Source organism: Pseudorca crassidens, chromosome 5 (genome assembly GCF_039906515.1).
Source record: "Pseudorca crassidens isolate mPseCra1 chromosome 5, mPseCra1.hap1, whole genome shotgun sequence".
Lineage (NCBI taxonomy): Eukaryota > Metazoa > Chordata > Mammalia > Artiodactyla > Delphinidae > Pseudorca > Pseudorca crassidens.
This window is the reverse complement of record NC_090300.1, coordinates 14,481,285-14,496,718: the sequence shown is the minus strand read 5'-3', so window position 1 is coordinate 14,496,718 and position 15,434 is coordinate 14,481,285. Positions and strand designations below refer to the sequence as shown.

Here is a 15,434-nt window from a genome sequence, read left to right as displayed (position 1 = left end):
ACTGTCTCTCCCACTGTATATTTTATTTTTTTATTATTATTTTTTAAACATATTCATTTGTTTATTTGGTTGCACCGGGTCCTAGCTGCGACAGGCAGGCTCCTTAGTTGTGGCTTTTAGGCTCCTTAGTTGAGGCATGGATGTGGGATCTAGTTCCCTGACCAGGGATCGAACCCAGGCCCCCTGCATTGGGAGTGTGGCGTCTTAACCATTGCGCCGCCAGGGAAGTGCCTCCCATTGTATATTTTAATTATCTGTCTGTCTGTCTTTCCCACTAGAATGTAAGTTCCACGAGGTGCACATTTTGCTGTTTTATTCGTTGCTATACCCCAGTCTCCGGGATAGTTTTGGCACATGGTGGGTGCTCATCAATATTCATTGGTTGAATGAAGGACATTTACAACTGAAGGAGCATGCCCCTCTTCTTCTGACTCCCCACCCCCCACCCCCAGCCTGCTCAGAGGCCAGCGCAGAGCAGGCATTCAGGTGCTGTTGTGGGCAGGAGGGGCTTGTGACAAAAGCATCTCCCCCAGCTCCACTCCTTTTCAGAAGGTTGAGGACGGTGGTCCTCAGACCTGTCGGAGGCTGAGTGTGCAAATAGGCAGCGAGCTCCCTGCATTTCCATCCCAGGTACAGCCTTCCGGAAATTAGGAGGGCATATTCTTTCCCGCCCCTTTGGGTGGGGAAAGAAGCCTTCCTGTGAAGGAGATTTGAATCAGAACTCCTAGGGTGTTCCTGTTGGGTTTGGTCCTAGCGGTGACGGCGTTTGTTTTCCCCGGAGTCGGGTTCCTCCGGTTGCACAAAGCCTGGGAACAGTGAGGGCATTAGGACCATGAGCGAGGCGCACGCCTGCGGCGTCTGGCAGAGCTTCTCGGGCCGGCTGCGCGGGGAGCAATGTGTGAAAGGAAATTAGCCTGCTGCCGGCTTCACATCTGTTGAGCTGACCCGACTTGCAGGGTCCAAAAGAGGACGGCTGTCAGCTTTGCCAGACTGAGGACCCACCGGCTACCCCCAGACATCTCATAGCAGCCTGACAATTCGTGCAAGGGGGGGAAGCGAAACACGTGGGACTGGGACCCCTGAGCAGAAAGGAAACATTATTTTTCCCAAAGAGGAAAAGGGCATCAAAAGGTGGGGGTGGAGGGAGGCGCAAACAGTTCAGTCTGAAGTCCCTGTGAACGGGCTTTTGGAAGGCAATTAAAGACGTCCGCTCAGAGGGGACCTGGGCTGGGACTTGGGTCCGTGGCTTTCTTATTGTAAGTGGAAGCCGGTCTTACACACGCTGCTGGCAAATGTCAGCGGGGGAAAAAAGGAGCAGGTTAAGTGACCGGCAGAAAAACCTTCCAGGTGGACCCAGGACGCCAGGTTCTGCTGCCAGCTTGGAGGAACCCGGAGCAGGAGGAAACAGTGAATTTGAACATGACCTGTTGCGTTTGGCAAGTTCCAGCCACATGCTGGTAAGGAAGCGATGCAGGCGTGGACCTTGCAGGCTGCAATTCCTGCTGCTGGGATGTGTGTTGCTGATGCTGGCCGTGCTGCACCCTCCCCTGCCTGCCCTGCCCCAGGCTGTCCCAGCTCAGGTCGCCAAGCACGGCCCCGAAGCCGGGTACCGCCTGGACTTTGGGGAATCCCAGGAGTGGGTGCTGGAGTCCAAGGACGAGGACCAAGAGTACGGCCCTCTGGAGGGTCTGCCGCCCTTCATCTCGCTGCGGGAGGATCAGCTCCTGGTGGCTGTGGCCTCTCCCAGGGCGAGAGGGAACCAGAGCCAGGGCAAGAGAGGTGGCAGCTACCAGCTCATCAAGCGGCTGAGCAGGAGGCCGGACGAGGACGCCCCCGAGAGGGACTGGGCGGCCGAGGAGGAGGACGCGGGGGCATCTGAAGAAGAGGCGCTGACCTCGCTCAGCCTGGAGGAGGCGCTCAGTGCCCGCATCCCCCTGCAGAGGGCGCTGCCGGAGGTACGGCATCCACTGTAAGTAGGCCCTTGCTTCTCCTTTCCCCGTTCCTGGAGGGCAACCAGCATACTCAGGGATGCAGACTTTCTGCATTCTGCTTCCACTGCCTCAGGGCAGCGCTTCTCCACGTGTGGTCCCTGGACCAGCGGTGGCATCCCCTGAGGACGTGTTAGAGATGCAGAGGCAGAAACCCTGGGTGGGGTCCAGCGATCTGTCTTTAACCAGCCCTCCAGGGGAGAACCACCGTCCTAGAGACAGAAAAGGAGGAACCCCTCCTTGTCCCTTCTCTTCCCGTCCTGGGTTCTAGTCCTTCTGTCTCTGTGGATTGTCAAACAGCTTTATCTCTATAACCCAGAGGGGCCTAGGGTGGATGTTCTCCAAGACGCTTCCAGTTCCAGCACATTTTAATAGTATGATTGTTGGGTTTACTTTTATTTTGGATGAAGGTAACAATTGCAGCTAACCTTTATGTGGCTCTTGCCATGTGCCTGACTTTAATCAAAGAGCTTTTCATGTATTGACTCAAAAATCCTTACAACTTATAAGGATGGGTGCTAGCACTACGATCATGCCTATTTTATGCGTATGAAAATGACGCACAGAGAAGCCAAGTGACTTACCCACAGTAACACAGCTAGTAGGTGCCAAAGCAGGGATTTGCTCCAAATTGCCTGAGCCCCCCACTCTACGCCCCCTTCCTTAGTCAGTGAAACTAAGGGGACAGGTCCAGGACCCAGGATCTAGAACACTGCACTCATGCAGCCTGACCTGGCAGGGTGCCCCCGCCCCCAGGAGGCAAGCTGGGAAGTAGGATGACATACAGGCTGTGCCCAGGGAAACGGTGGGCTCGTCCTGGACCCCCTGCCCTCCCCACCATTACCATGGCGGGTGCAGAGGAGGGGTCTGGTTACCAGCATCCAGGAGCAGGGCAGCTGGGTAGTTGGGTGACTAGGTCCCTTCCCTATAAGCACTGCTTTTCCCAGAGCCCAGAGTTTCCCGGGAAGCAAACCCATCCTCCAGCCCTCTGGGCGGGAGGATTGGAGTGAAGCAGCAGTTGGAAGCCGGACCACTTACTTCTCAGATCCCTGATGGGGCTCCTCTGAGCCTGGCCACTCAGCCACTCGCCCTCAGGGGCGTGCAGATGCAGTCGCCTGGAGGGTGAAGCCTCCTTAGACTGTGTACCTCAGAGTCTCACCCATGTCACCAAAGCCCCAGCCCTGATGCTCCGACTCCAGGTCTTGGCTGCAACAGCTCTTTTCAGGCAACTCCCAGACCCATCCAGGTCCCGCCCCCTCATCACAGGTTTGTGCTCTCTGCAGCCTTAATTCATAACACTCATGACAACCGAAGCTAAATGGTCATTGATGTATCCGTTTATTCGGTGCCTGCTTCCCTTGCCATGCAGTGAACCTGTAGTCCCAGCACACAGTAAAGAAACAATTGCTGAATGAATCAATATATCGTTTTCCAATTCTTTTTTTTTTTTTTTTTTTTTTACGGTGTGCGGGCCTCCCACTGTTGTGGCCTCTCCCGTTGCGGAGCACAGGCTCCAGATGCGCAGGCTCAGCGTCCATGGCGCATGGGCCAAGCCGCTCCGCGGCATGTGGGATCTTCCGGGACCGGGGCACGAACCCATGTCCCCTGCATCGGCAGGCGGACTCTCAACCACTGCGCCACCAGGGAAGCCCTCCAATTCTTTTGATACATCTTTTCATTGGCCTGGAGCAAGGACGTTTTACCAACCAGACACACGGCCTCGATCAAGAGTCTCTGGCTCCCAAAGCTGTGAGTGTGTGTGTCTCTGTGTGTCCGCATCGTGCAAGTGTGGGTGCATTGTGTTGTGCGTGTGTCAAATGGATGCTGTGCATGTGTGTTGTGTGTAGTGTGTTAGTGGTGCCCGTGTGCCTGGTGCCTGTGTATGCTGTGATGTGATGTGCACGGGTGCAAGCTGTGTGGTGTCTTGTCATGTGTGCATGTGTGTTGTTGCTGTGTCAATGTTCATGCGTGTATGCATCGTGATTGCGTGACACGTGCACGTATCATGTATGTGGTGCACATGGCATTGTGTCTGTGTGTGTTGTTATGTGGTGCTTGTGTTTTTGTGGTACGTGTGTCATGACTGTGTGCACGTGTGTGATATGTATGATGTGCTTGTGTGTGTTGTGTGTTTTCCCATGCGTTGTGTAAGTGGTGTGAAGGGCACGGGTGTATTGTGTGTGTGTGGTTCATGTGTGTATGCTGTGCACGTGGCGTGATGGGCACCCCTACTGTGCTTGTGTGCCTGTGTGTGTGCTGTGATGTACGGCTTGTTCGGCGTGTTTGTGTGGTCTGCGTACATGCGTATTTGTTGTGTGTGCTGCACATGTGCATTGCGTGGTGTGTGCTCCTTGTGTTATAAATGTGTTGTGCAAGCGGCGCGTGTGTACTTTTGCAAGTGTGTTGTCTGTGTTGTGCTTGTGGTGTGAAGTGCATGGGTGAGTGTTGTGCATGTGTGGGTACACTGTGTCATGCGTGTGATGTGCATGTGTGCACCACTTCTGTGTGTGCTTCTTCCAGCCAGAGTGACCAACTAGTTTCAGTTTGCCTGGACTTTCCCATCGCAGTAACCCCTCCGTCCCAGGCTAACCGGGCCGGTAGGTCTCCCCGCCCACAGCTTGGTTCTGTCCGGCAGGATGTGGCGCCCTCTTCTGGCCGCAGCCTGTCCCTGCAGCCTGTGCGCCCGGCCTGAGACCCCAGACTCCCCTCCCCCAGAAGCGCACAGGCACTGGCGCCGCGCCTTCCTGGCAGGCTCCAGGATGCACAAGGGATTCTCTGCAAAGTAAGGCCACAACCCTCCCTCCAGGGTGCCAGGACTCTCCTTCTCCCATCACTATATTTATTAAAATTTTTTTTTTATTGGAGCATAATTGCTTTACAATGTTGTGTTAGTTTCTGCTGTACAGAAATCCGCTATATGTATACATATATCCCCTCCCTCTTGGACCTCCCTCCCCCCCACCCCACCCATCTAGGTCATCACAGAGCACCGAGCTGAGTTTCCTGTGCTTTATAGCATGTTCCTGCTAGCTGTCTATTTTATGCATGGTAGTGTATATATTTCAATCCTTATCTCCCAATTCATCCCACCCTCCCCTTCCCCACCCCCCACCCCCGCCCTCCGTGTCCACATGTCCGTCCTCCACTTCTCCGTCTCTATTCCTGCCCTGCAAATAGGTTCATCTGTACCATTTTTCTAGATTTAAAACTGGGCCCAAATACAACCCATAAAAGAACAGCCATTTCTCAAGCACCTACCCTTTGTGTCTGAGCACACTCTTTATGCCCAGCAGATTGCATAGAGCCTGTTTCTCAAATTTCAACATGTATGCAAATCGCCCCAGGCATCTTGTGACAATGCAGAGTATGTTGGTAGTTGGCCAGGGGTGCAGCCCCAGATGCGACATTTCTATCAGGTCCCCCAGCACTGATGGTCCAGAGACCACAGTTTTGAGCAGCAAGGGACTACATCATTGGTTCCCAAACGTATGTGCATGTTAGATTCCTGCAGATTGTTTAAAATGTAGATTTTTCAGGGTTTCCCTGGTGGCGCAGTGGTTGAGAGTCCGCCTGCTGATGCAGGGGACACGGGTTTGTGCCCCAGTCCAGGAAGGTCCCACATGCCGCGGAGCGGCTGGGCCCGTGAGCCATGGCCGCTGAGTCTGCGCGTCCGGAGCCTGTGCTCCGCAATGGGAGAGGCCCGCGTACCGCAAAAAAAAAAAAAAAAAAAAATGTAGATTTTTCAGACTGCATCGCTAGAGACTATCGGTGGCTCTGAGTTGGAACCCAGCGATCTGAATTTTTACAAGCTGATACTAGACAGTTTGGGGAACCACTGGTATAGATGGTGAGTGGAGAGGTAGTAGGGTTCTGGAAGTTTCCATGGAGGAGGTAGTTCTGGGATTGGAGAACAGAGAAGAGAGGCAGAAAGGAACACAGTCCCCTTCATGGCCCAGGGTTTTACACTTAAACGCAAATGTCAGGTCAGCCGTAGCTGGCTGCACGCTACCTGCCTGTGCCAACTTATAACTTGTGTTTACCGTTTGGCCCATGTTTCCCTGGTTTATATGCCCGCAACTGTGACTAAATCATACGCCCGTAGAACAGTGGACCTGGGGTTGAATTCTAGACACCAACCCTTACTGTGTGACCTTGTGTAATCATTCAACCTCTCTGAGCCTCGGTTTCTCCAACTGTAAAATGGCGATGATAATAACACCCTTGCGTAGGGTTGTGGATCAAATGAGATGAAGTGTGTGCTGATTGCCCCCCGCCAACCCCCCCCCCCCCAGTGTTCAAGTCCAAACAGAAGATGCCCTTATTGTATTCTCTAGCATAGGCCCTAGGAGTGAGTTGTAAAGACGGAGGAAGATTGGAGCGGGCAGCTGTGGGCCTCACACCACTGTCCTTTCTCTGACCCATGGGTTATTTTCTGCCCCTCCAGCTGCTAAGTCATCACAAATTTGGCAGCACATCGGAATTACCTGGGAAGTCATAAGAAGGACTCCTGCGCGGGTCCCACTTTCAGGGATTCTTATTTAGTTGGTCTGGGGTGAGGCCTGGGTGTCCCCTGGTAGTTCCAACGTGCAGCCAGGGCTGAGAACCAGGGCTGCGAGGCACCAGGCACTCCCCCGCCAGTGGGGGGAGGTAGGAAGGAGCATCTCCTCCTCTGCTCACCCCGCCCCCTCCTGCCCCAGAGGCCCCTTTGGCAGGAGCTTTGTCAAGGAGGAGGGGTGCTGCAGGCCACAGGGTCAGGTCAGTTCCTGGTGGGCAGCGAGACACCCCAGGATGGCTTTGGCACCTGGGCTGCAAAAGAGAGGAGAGGCAGCTGACAGGGCATCACCAGTAAATCTGGGGGAGTGGGCATGCCCCTTGGGGAGGGGTTAGTAGCCTGGGGCAGAGACTGGGGGCTGGAGCCCAGCTCATCCCCCTCTGGCAACAAGAGAGGGAAAACAACCCAGTATGTCTGGGACTTGGCCAGCCAGGTGTCGAAGGGAACCCACAAGCACCAAGCCCCCGAGGCCAGCGTAGCCACGGCCAGGAGCGGCGCCTCCCTGGACCACCACCCTGGATCCGGCCCCCACAGTGGGGTTGTGGTGTAGACAGAGCTGAGTGTGACTCTTTGAGATCGAATGCACTTATGGTGCCCAGTGCAGTGGGGTCTTGTCTTGTGCTTCGGGCCAGCCTCGGGGGTTAGATCAGAAGTGATCCACCTGCATCTAATCTTTTTTTAATTACTGGGGAAAGCTGGTGTTATTTACTGCAGTGCCACTCAAAGTGTGGGCCTCAGACCCGCAGCATCAGAAATGCAGAGTCTCAGGCCCACTCAGACCTACTGCTTGAGAAACTCTGTTTTTAACAAGATCCGCAGGTGGTTTATGCTCCTGTTAAAGTTTGAGTAAGCTGATGAGGGTTCACAGCCCTGCCTGCATGTGAGCGTTTTGTGAATCATCACGGCCAGGCTCCCCACCCGCAGACCAACCAAGCAAAATACAACTGACCGGGACTTGCTCTCTAAGTGATTCTTGTGTGCAGCCAGGCCGGGAGCTACTGATCTATGTCCTCTTAGGTGAAAAGGAGCAGAGACACTCATGTGACTGCAGGTGGCAGGGTGGCTTCGAGTCTTCCCAGGGAAGTAAGGAGCAGGGACTGCCCAGGGAAGACTGCAGGCAGTGCAGGAAGGGGACTCACGGGTCACAGTGCTTCTGGGATTGTGCCTTCCTGATGTCCTCTGGCAGCTGGAGGCCCGGCACTCACTCCTGTTGCAACTTCCCTGCTGATGTCTTGTCCTCTACTCAAGCTGTCGTCTAGCATCCACCTGTATCAGCATCACCCGGGAGCTTGCTCACTAGAGATGCAGACTCTCAGGCCCCACCCCAGACCTCCTGGACCCCAAATCTGCATTTGTGGAGATGCCGGGTGATGTGGGTACCTGTTAATATCTGAGAAGCACTGGGCTACCTCTTGGCGTCTGCTGCCTCATCGTTGGCTTACTGCCCATTCTGTGACCTGCTACCAGCTGCTGACCCTCGCCGTGTGTCTGAATATCACCTTGCGACCAAGGATCGGTCTGGGGCAGCTGGCCATTCTTAGGGCAGCTGTCCCTGTTAGGCGGAGCTCTTGCACCAGGAGCCTTCAGTGTTCAGACCAGAGACTCCTAGTCGGTACCCATCTTTAGTCCAGGACTAGGGAGCCAGGATCAGGGCAAAGCCAAGGGTGCCTGGAGCCCCTCAGAAGGAGGCTGGGAGAACTCAGAGGACTCCCACAAAGAGAAGAGGATTGCACGCACCTTGTGTGACTTGTCTCCACTGTGGCGAGTGACATGCTGGCAGCGTCAGCCTCACCTACAGGCTCCAGCCCTTCCACATTTCTCTCTCATCTGTAAGCTCCTTTGTCCATCCTTCTAAGGCATTGTCTGCAGGCTGTATCTCCAGCCGCTCTATCCCCAGGTCTGCCCTGGAAATTGGTGTCCCCAAGATGAGCTCTACCAATTAGAGGCACAATGGGCTGAACCTCGGGGTTTTCCCAGAATGCAAGAAATTGGTATTATTGTCCTGTGTCTATAGACAGCCAGCCTATACACCCCTTGAAAGCAAGAACAGTGTCCACCTTCATTCACTGAATAATTATTTGTTTAGCGACTATTGAAAGTGAGAAGGTGAGCAAGCCCCAGCCCCACTCCCAAAGAGCTCAGGGTACACTGAGGGATGCAGACAAGTAACCAGCTGTTACATCACTGGGCTCAGGGCTGAGACAGGGAAGCCCATCTCAGTGGGGGGGCCTCTGCTGATTTGGTAGGAGCAGGGGGTCAGTCACTCCAAACCAGCTTTAGAAAACCCGGCAGAAACCTTTCTACTCTGGCCAGGCAAGGGAAGGGCAGGAGAGGGTTTGTGTCACAGCCAGGCCATCTGGTGCACTGCCGTGACTCATCCTCTTCAGAATCAGCCTCCAAATTCACGTTCTGAGTTCACGGGGGACCCTGGAGCTGCATGAAGTGAGGGCGTGCATCTTTGTGTAAACACAGACGCAGGCTCTCCTGATCTTGGAGTGTGAAGACATAAAGTTTGCACTCATTGAGCGGCTCTCCTGGGCCTGAATGATCCCTTTTAATCCAGGCAGCAGCCGTGGGCTGGAGAAAGGTCTCAGGCTCCCTGTGCTGGCTAATTAAGGGATATAAATAAATAACAGAGCCACGATTCAAAGCCACATTGATTTGATTCCAAAGCCCTGGGTCTTTCCTTCCCCACCTGCTGCCACTCAGAAGATGGACAAATGAGGTCAGGGTGGGCTTTCGGATACTTGTGTGATGCGTACAAACTGGGACAGTAAAATATTCACCAGGTATATGGGTGAAGGACAAAGAAAATGCCTCCATTATTTAATAATGAAAACAAGGATTTCTTCTTGGATCGCTTCATGAGTACCTGGTGACATTTGGACACTGCTTCGCAATGCACAAGAACTGTTTCTCTGCCCTGCCTCATTCACGTCCCCCAGCAAAGCCGTGGCACAGACAGAGCAGGAAAAACATCCCCACTTGACAGAAAGAACCCAGGTCACCAGGGGAGGGAAGCGACTTGCCCAGGGCCCCTGTGTGGACCACTTACCTTTTGCTCTCTTCTTTGTTTACCTACGTACTTTATTCCCTCAAAGGATTTGAAGATACATTATGAAATACAAAATTGCTATTAATATCATGTTTAGTCAAGATAAAGGGAAGCACACTTTAGAAAATCTTTCCTTCCTTTCCTGGTACAGGCCAAGCCCCTTCCCACCTCCAGGCCTTAGCAGAGGCTGTGACCTCTGCCAAGAACACCTCTCCCCTCTCAGTTGTTGAATAATTCTTCGGTTTTCTGTTTAATAGGATATAAACTCCATGATATCAGAGACTATCTGAGTTTGGGTTCCCCCAAAGCAGACCCTAAGGATAAAGAGTTGTTTTGCAGGTGATGCCTGGGAGCCCTGGTAGGGAGCAGCCAATGAAAAGTGGGTTTGCAGGCAGTTACCTCTGCAGGCAGCTAGAGCTCAGCCCAGGGGGGACCCTGGGAGACAGCATCTCGTTGTTACCCACCCCCACCCTTAGGGTCTGGGTTGCTGGATATTAATACACCAACTCATTTTAGTCACTGACTGAGGGCAGCTCCCAGGGGTGGAGGGAGGTTACTCTCCACCTCTTCAGGCCGCTGGTGCTTAAGGAGAGCATCTCTGGCAGTCAGAGAAAATGCTCGGGCAATTGGAAGTCACGCTGTGCTGTATTATGTGATATCCCCGAGGGGATATGGGCAGGGCACCACAGATTCTGCTTCAGGGATTTTATCTACTAAATTCATCTTCCAGTCCTCACACATAGTAGGTTGTCAGTCAATATCAGTTAAATGACTGGATGGAGAGATGGAAGATCAAGATCAAAGAGAAAATTAGAATGAAAATAAGCAACCAATGACTAAATATCCTAATTCCTTACTCTGAGCTTCCTGGCAGCCAAAGTGAAAAAGGAAACTCAATAAGTATCATGATCCTTATTGCTCAGGAACAGGAAACATGCCAGGTCCTCAGAGGAGGAAAAGCTTTTCCTGGCACTTCTATCTGCCAGGAATTTCCCTCTAAAGCTGCATGGAGGGGATAGAAAGTGCTGGAGGAGACAATTCCCCTCCACAGTTGTTACAGAGACTGTAATGCAGAGCAGGTGTCCTGAAATGCCTTCATGTACTGTTCTCTGATCAAAGCTGAGAGCATGGTGTCAAGCAGAACTCCACAGAAGCAAATTTCTAAGGCAGCCAAGACAGTGGGATCAAAGTAAGTTGCTTTCCGAGGACTTTACTGAATCAGTGTAGACAGTCCAGAGCTTGTGATGAAACCAATGGATTGCATGTTCTTCAAATAACGCCCCCCCCATCACAGTCACTGTGATCTGGACATCAGAACCCAAGCCTTATGACTCTGAATCCAGAACATTCTATTAGCACTTCAGTCCAAGATGGGGATATGTATATACTGGTTAAGAGCACAAGGTTTAGAGTCACACTGACCATCAGCAATTTGCTGTGCAGCTTTAAGCAAGTCACTTAAGCTCTCTGGACTCTAATTTCCTCATCTTTAAAATGGGACAGTGTATCCATTATCTAGTGCTGCATACACACGACCTCAAAATTTAGTGGCTTAAAAATTGGATGTCATAAAATTTTTAATTTTGTGCTTGAAGAAAGTGAAGACACAATCCCAGAAATGGTAGAAAATATTTGCAAATCATATATCTGATTAGGGATTTATATCAGAATATATAAAGAACCCTTACAATAACAATAAAAAGATATCCAACTTAAAAATAGGCAAAGGATTAGAATAGACATTTCTCCAAAGAATACATAGAAAATAGCCAAAAAGCACATGAAATGATCCTCAAATCATTAGTCAGTAGGGAAATGTAAATCAAAATCACAGTGAGGTACCATTTCACCCACACTGGAATGGCTAAAAAAAAAAACCCAGACAATAACAAGTGTTGACAGGGATGTGAAGAAGTTGTTGGTGGAATGTAGAATGGTGCAGCTGCTTTGGAAAACAGTTTGGCAGTTCCTCAAAATATTAAACACAGATTTACCACATGACTCAGCAATGCCAGTCCTAGCTCTATACCCAAGAGAATTGAAAACATGTTCACACAAAAACTTATACATGAATGTTCACAGCAGCATTACTCATAATAGCCAAAACTGGAAATACTCAAATGTCCGTCAACTGATGAATGGATAAATAAAAATACAGTCTATTCAAACAATGGAACATTATTCATCAGTAAAAAGGAATGAAGTACTGATACATGCTTCAACACGATGAACCTTGAAAACATTATATTAAGTGAAAGAAGCCAGACACAAAAGGCTGCATGTTATGTGATTCCATTTATATGAAGTTTATAATCTTTAAGTAGTCCTCTAAAATAACTCTACTTCTTATCCTCATTTTACAGATGAAGAAACTGAGGCCTAGAGAGGTATTCAGGCCTTTGGGAGGCTTGCAAGAAATAATAACAACTAGCATGTATCGAACTGTTACTTATGAGTAAGGCACTGCTCTAAGTACTTTGTATGAATTAACTCATTTGATCCTTCCAACAAATCCATTTCACAAATGAAAAATACTGAGGTTAAATAAAATGCATGCTCGAAAAGGACATACTGGAATCAAAAGTATTTCGAAAAATAACAATTGATTACTACAGATGTGACTGGTTCTGCGGATCTGGAAATTGTTGAAAGGAAAGATGGTTATCAGAGAGCTTATGTCGCTTGTCCGAGTCACACAAGGACAGATCCAGGATTTGAACTCAATGCCAAAGCTTGATGACACATACGGACTCTTCCTAAGATGCCCTGAACTGTCACGGTGTTTGAGCTCTCAGGGTATCGCATGCCACAGCCCCCTTCTCCACACTATGCTACCACATGGGCCCGTCTGCCCATCCCTACGAGACCCGGTGCTGCCCACGGGCTGATGACCACCGACCGCAGAAGCCCAGGCATGTATCCAGAGCCCTTCCTTCCACGGGGCTCTACACAGCCTGCCCTGCCCACAGGCCCCTGCGCCTCCTCACCCCGCCCCCCAGAAACAAAAGAATCAATCCTGGTTCCTCTGAAGAGCATCTCCCTGGCCCCGAGACACAGGCCTCACCACCCTCTGTTGATAATACTTAGCACCTCGCTCAGACTACGGTGAGAGCACTGGCCTTCCCGCAGGAGCCCACGGCGCTCAGCCCTGAAAGACCACGGTACCGCCACGGCTATTTCCAGTTCACGGCTCCGGGCAGTTCTGCGGTTGCCTGAAGAGGTGTTCCAGCACCACCTGTTTATGTCTTGGAGGCCGTGTGAGCATCTTTCCACGCGGCAGGTGAAGGGTCCTCTCGGAGCTGGTGCCAGGACACCTGGCTCTGCGGCTCAGGGAGGTACTGCCCTTGGCCTTGGAAGAGCTTCCAGAAGCCCATTTGCCTTTCAAAGTCCTCGCAGCCTATTGAGCTCATCCCAGCCTTGCCTGTCATCTCTTCACCCACCTCTCTCACCAGGAAGAGAGAACACAGTTCTATCTATGCATAAAACCTAGAAAACCCTAGTGGAGGGAGAGGAGAGGAGTCCTCTGAGATTCTCTTTGAAACCCCTGCTCCCCTGGTTTGTCCTCTTCCCTTCCCCCTCTCCTATGCATAGAAGAGTCAGGAACACAGAATTTCAAGGCTGGAAGAGCCTTCGTGATCCATCCTGCAGTGATAATACATCCTCTGATCATGGCAGCGAATACTTACACAGCGCTCAGTGCCAGCACCGTTCTTAGTGCTTCGTGAAAAAGCCATCTCATCTTCACAGCAGCCCTGCAACACAGGGGCTACTGTCACCCGCCTGCAGAAACCAAGGCCCCAGGAAGCCACATTAGTTGTCCAGGGTCGTTTACACAGCTAGGAAGTAGCGGGGCTCCCGCGTCCACAGCTGAATCACCTCTGCAGGGAATGTCCTGTGAGGCCAAGGAGAGAAAGTCGGTTGCCCGGGATCCCCAGCTCTGTAGCCCGGCAGGAAGCTCCCCCGTCTCCTGACTTGAGGAGAGTTAAATATTGAGTATATTACCCAGAGAAACTCAGGGAGCAGCAGGGGGGAAATTCAAATCAAAATTTTTCTGATTCCAAGTCCAAGCTCTTTTGACCACCATCCTACAAGGACACATGGGTGCACACAGACAAAGACACACACACACAGAAGTGTTGTTTCCTGTCCACATATTCTATAGATTGGGGTGGAGAAGGGGCCAGGCCCCGGGGAAGGTATGGCTGTGTTCTGCCCTGAGGTGATGAACTTCATTTCCTCTGAATCTGCACCCATGGGCATCCCATCTGCAGACCTCCTTGTCCTCAAACTCCTCTCCTGTCTGACTTGGAAAACAGCCAGCCTCCGAGCAATCGCCCAAGTAATGTTTTTGTGGTTTTCTGTACTCACTGAGTCCACTGAGGCAAGATTTCTTTTCAACAGCCATTGGAGGTCCCCATCTCTAGAACCCCTGGATCCGCCAATACGTACAACCACACAGGAAATGGAGAACACACAAAGGAAAATTGGAACCTGTTTGTTTGTGAGCAGATCTAGAGCAGTTCTGGGGGCAGAGTGGAACTTCTGGAACTCGGATAGACTGCAGGAGGAAAACTCCACCAGGGCCTGGGGTGAGAGGAGGGGCTGCAGGGTGGGAGAGAGGGAGGGTAGAGGGGGTCGGAGACTCAGCCGAGAGCGCAGCGTGTGCTAGGTCCTCTCCGTTATCGTCCCAAAACGTCATGGGAACTGGTTCCACTTTGGATGTGTTATTTGACCATCCCTGAAATCAAGCTGTAAAGGTTCATGTATAGTATAGTTCATTATTTTATTCATCTTAGGATGCTTCTAAGGACACTGTCATCTCTTGAGGGAATTCTTTCTAAAGTCCTTAGGAATTTCTTTTAGAAATTAGTGCTAGGTGTAAAAACTAGGGAAATCTAAATGAGGTCTGTATTTGAGTTAATAGTATGGAACAATGTCAGATTCCTGGTTTGGATCATTGTGGATCATTCGGCAAAGCTGGGTGAAGATAACACGGGGACTGTCTGTACTATTTTTGCAACTTCTTTTGAGTCTTAAATGATTTCAAATGAAAAAGTTATAAATTGTAAAAAAAAAAACAAAGAAAACAACAGTCTAGAAATAACATTGCTTTCCCTAAAATATCTGGTATGTAACTTTTCTGATGGTAATAATTCTATTGCAGAATACACCTCCCATTTTACTTTGGCTACCAGGAAGCTCAAAGTCAAATTTTAGATTCTCTCTAGAAATACCAAGGCCCTTTTGACCTATGAATGTATGTTCTTTCTCCAGATGTTGACTTTCTACTTGTCAGCTAAAGAAAAATGCACAACCTAAGAGTTGCCAGTTATGTTTTATTTGGGAGCCTTACTGAGGACCATAGCCGGGGAGACAGGCTCTCAAATAGCTCTGAGGAACTGCTCCAAAGAGGTAGGGGAGGATATATAGGAGGTTTTGCTGAAAACAAACAAACAAATAAACAGACAAACCATGGAGCTGAACATCAAAAGATAACTGCTAATCACAAAACACAGGTATCTCAAGTTAATGATTTTAGTGCTTTTCTACGTAAGGGAAGATGCAAAAGTCTGGGCTCACTGAAATTATTCCTTAGATAAGTATCTTAAGTATCCTCTTTTTCTGCATCCTGAATCCCCTCAGGGTGCATTGTGGGTGAGGGGTGCACTGGCTGTTGGCTTGATGGCTACAACGTTCTTTTCTTTTTACTGGAATGGCAGGCGACATTCTTTGTCCACACACTCTTACTTCTATTTCCCTACTCTTGACTTTTCAGCCTTATTTTTTCTTTTACCATTATTTTATGGTACTTATTTCTTGAGAGTGACTTTAAATACTT

General features: G+C 50.5%; 1 protein-coding gene across 1 annotated transcript in view; it reads left to right on the top strand.

Annotated features, from left to right (window-relative positions):
* The first annotated feature begins 709 nt into the window (after positions 1-709).
* GALNT15 (polypeptide N-acetylgalactosaminyltransferase 15) overlaps positions 710-15,434 on the top strand; it is a 39,584-nt gene continuing 24,859 nt past the window's right edge. Inside the window, exon 1 of the mRNA XM_067737410.1 lies at positions 710-1,969. Within this exon, the coding sequence (XP_067593511.1) occupies positions 1,293-1,969 (677 nt within the window). The 5' untranslated portion in view covers positions 710-1,292. The remainder of the gene's footprint in view (positions 1,970-15,434) is intronic.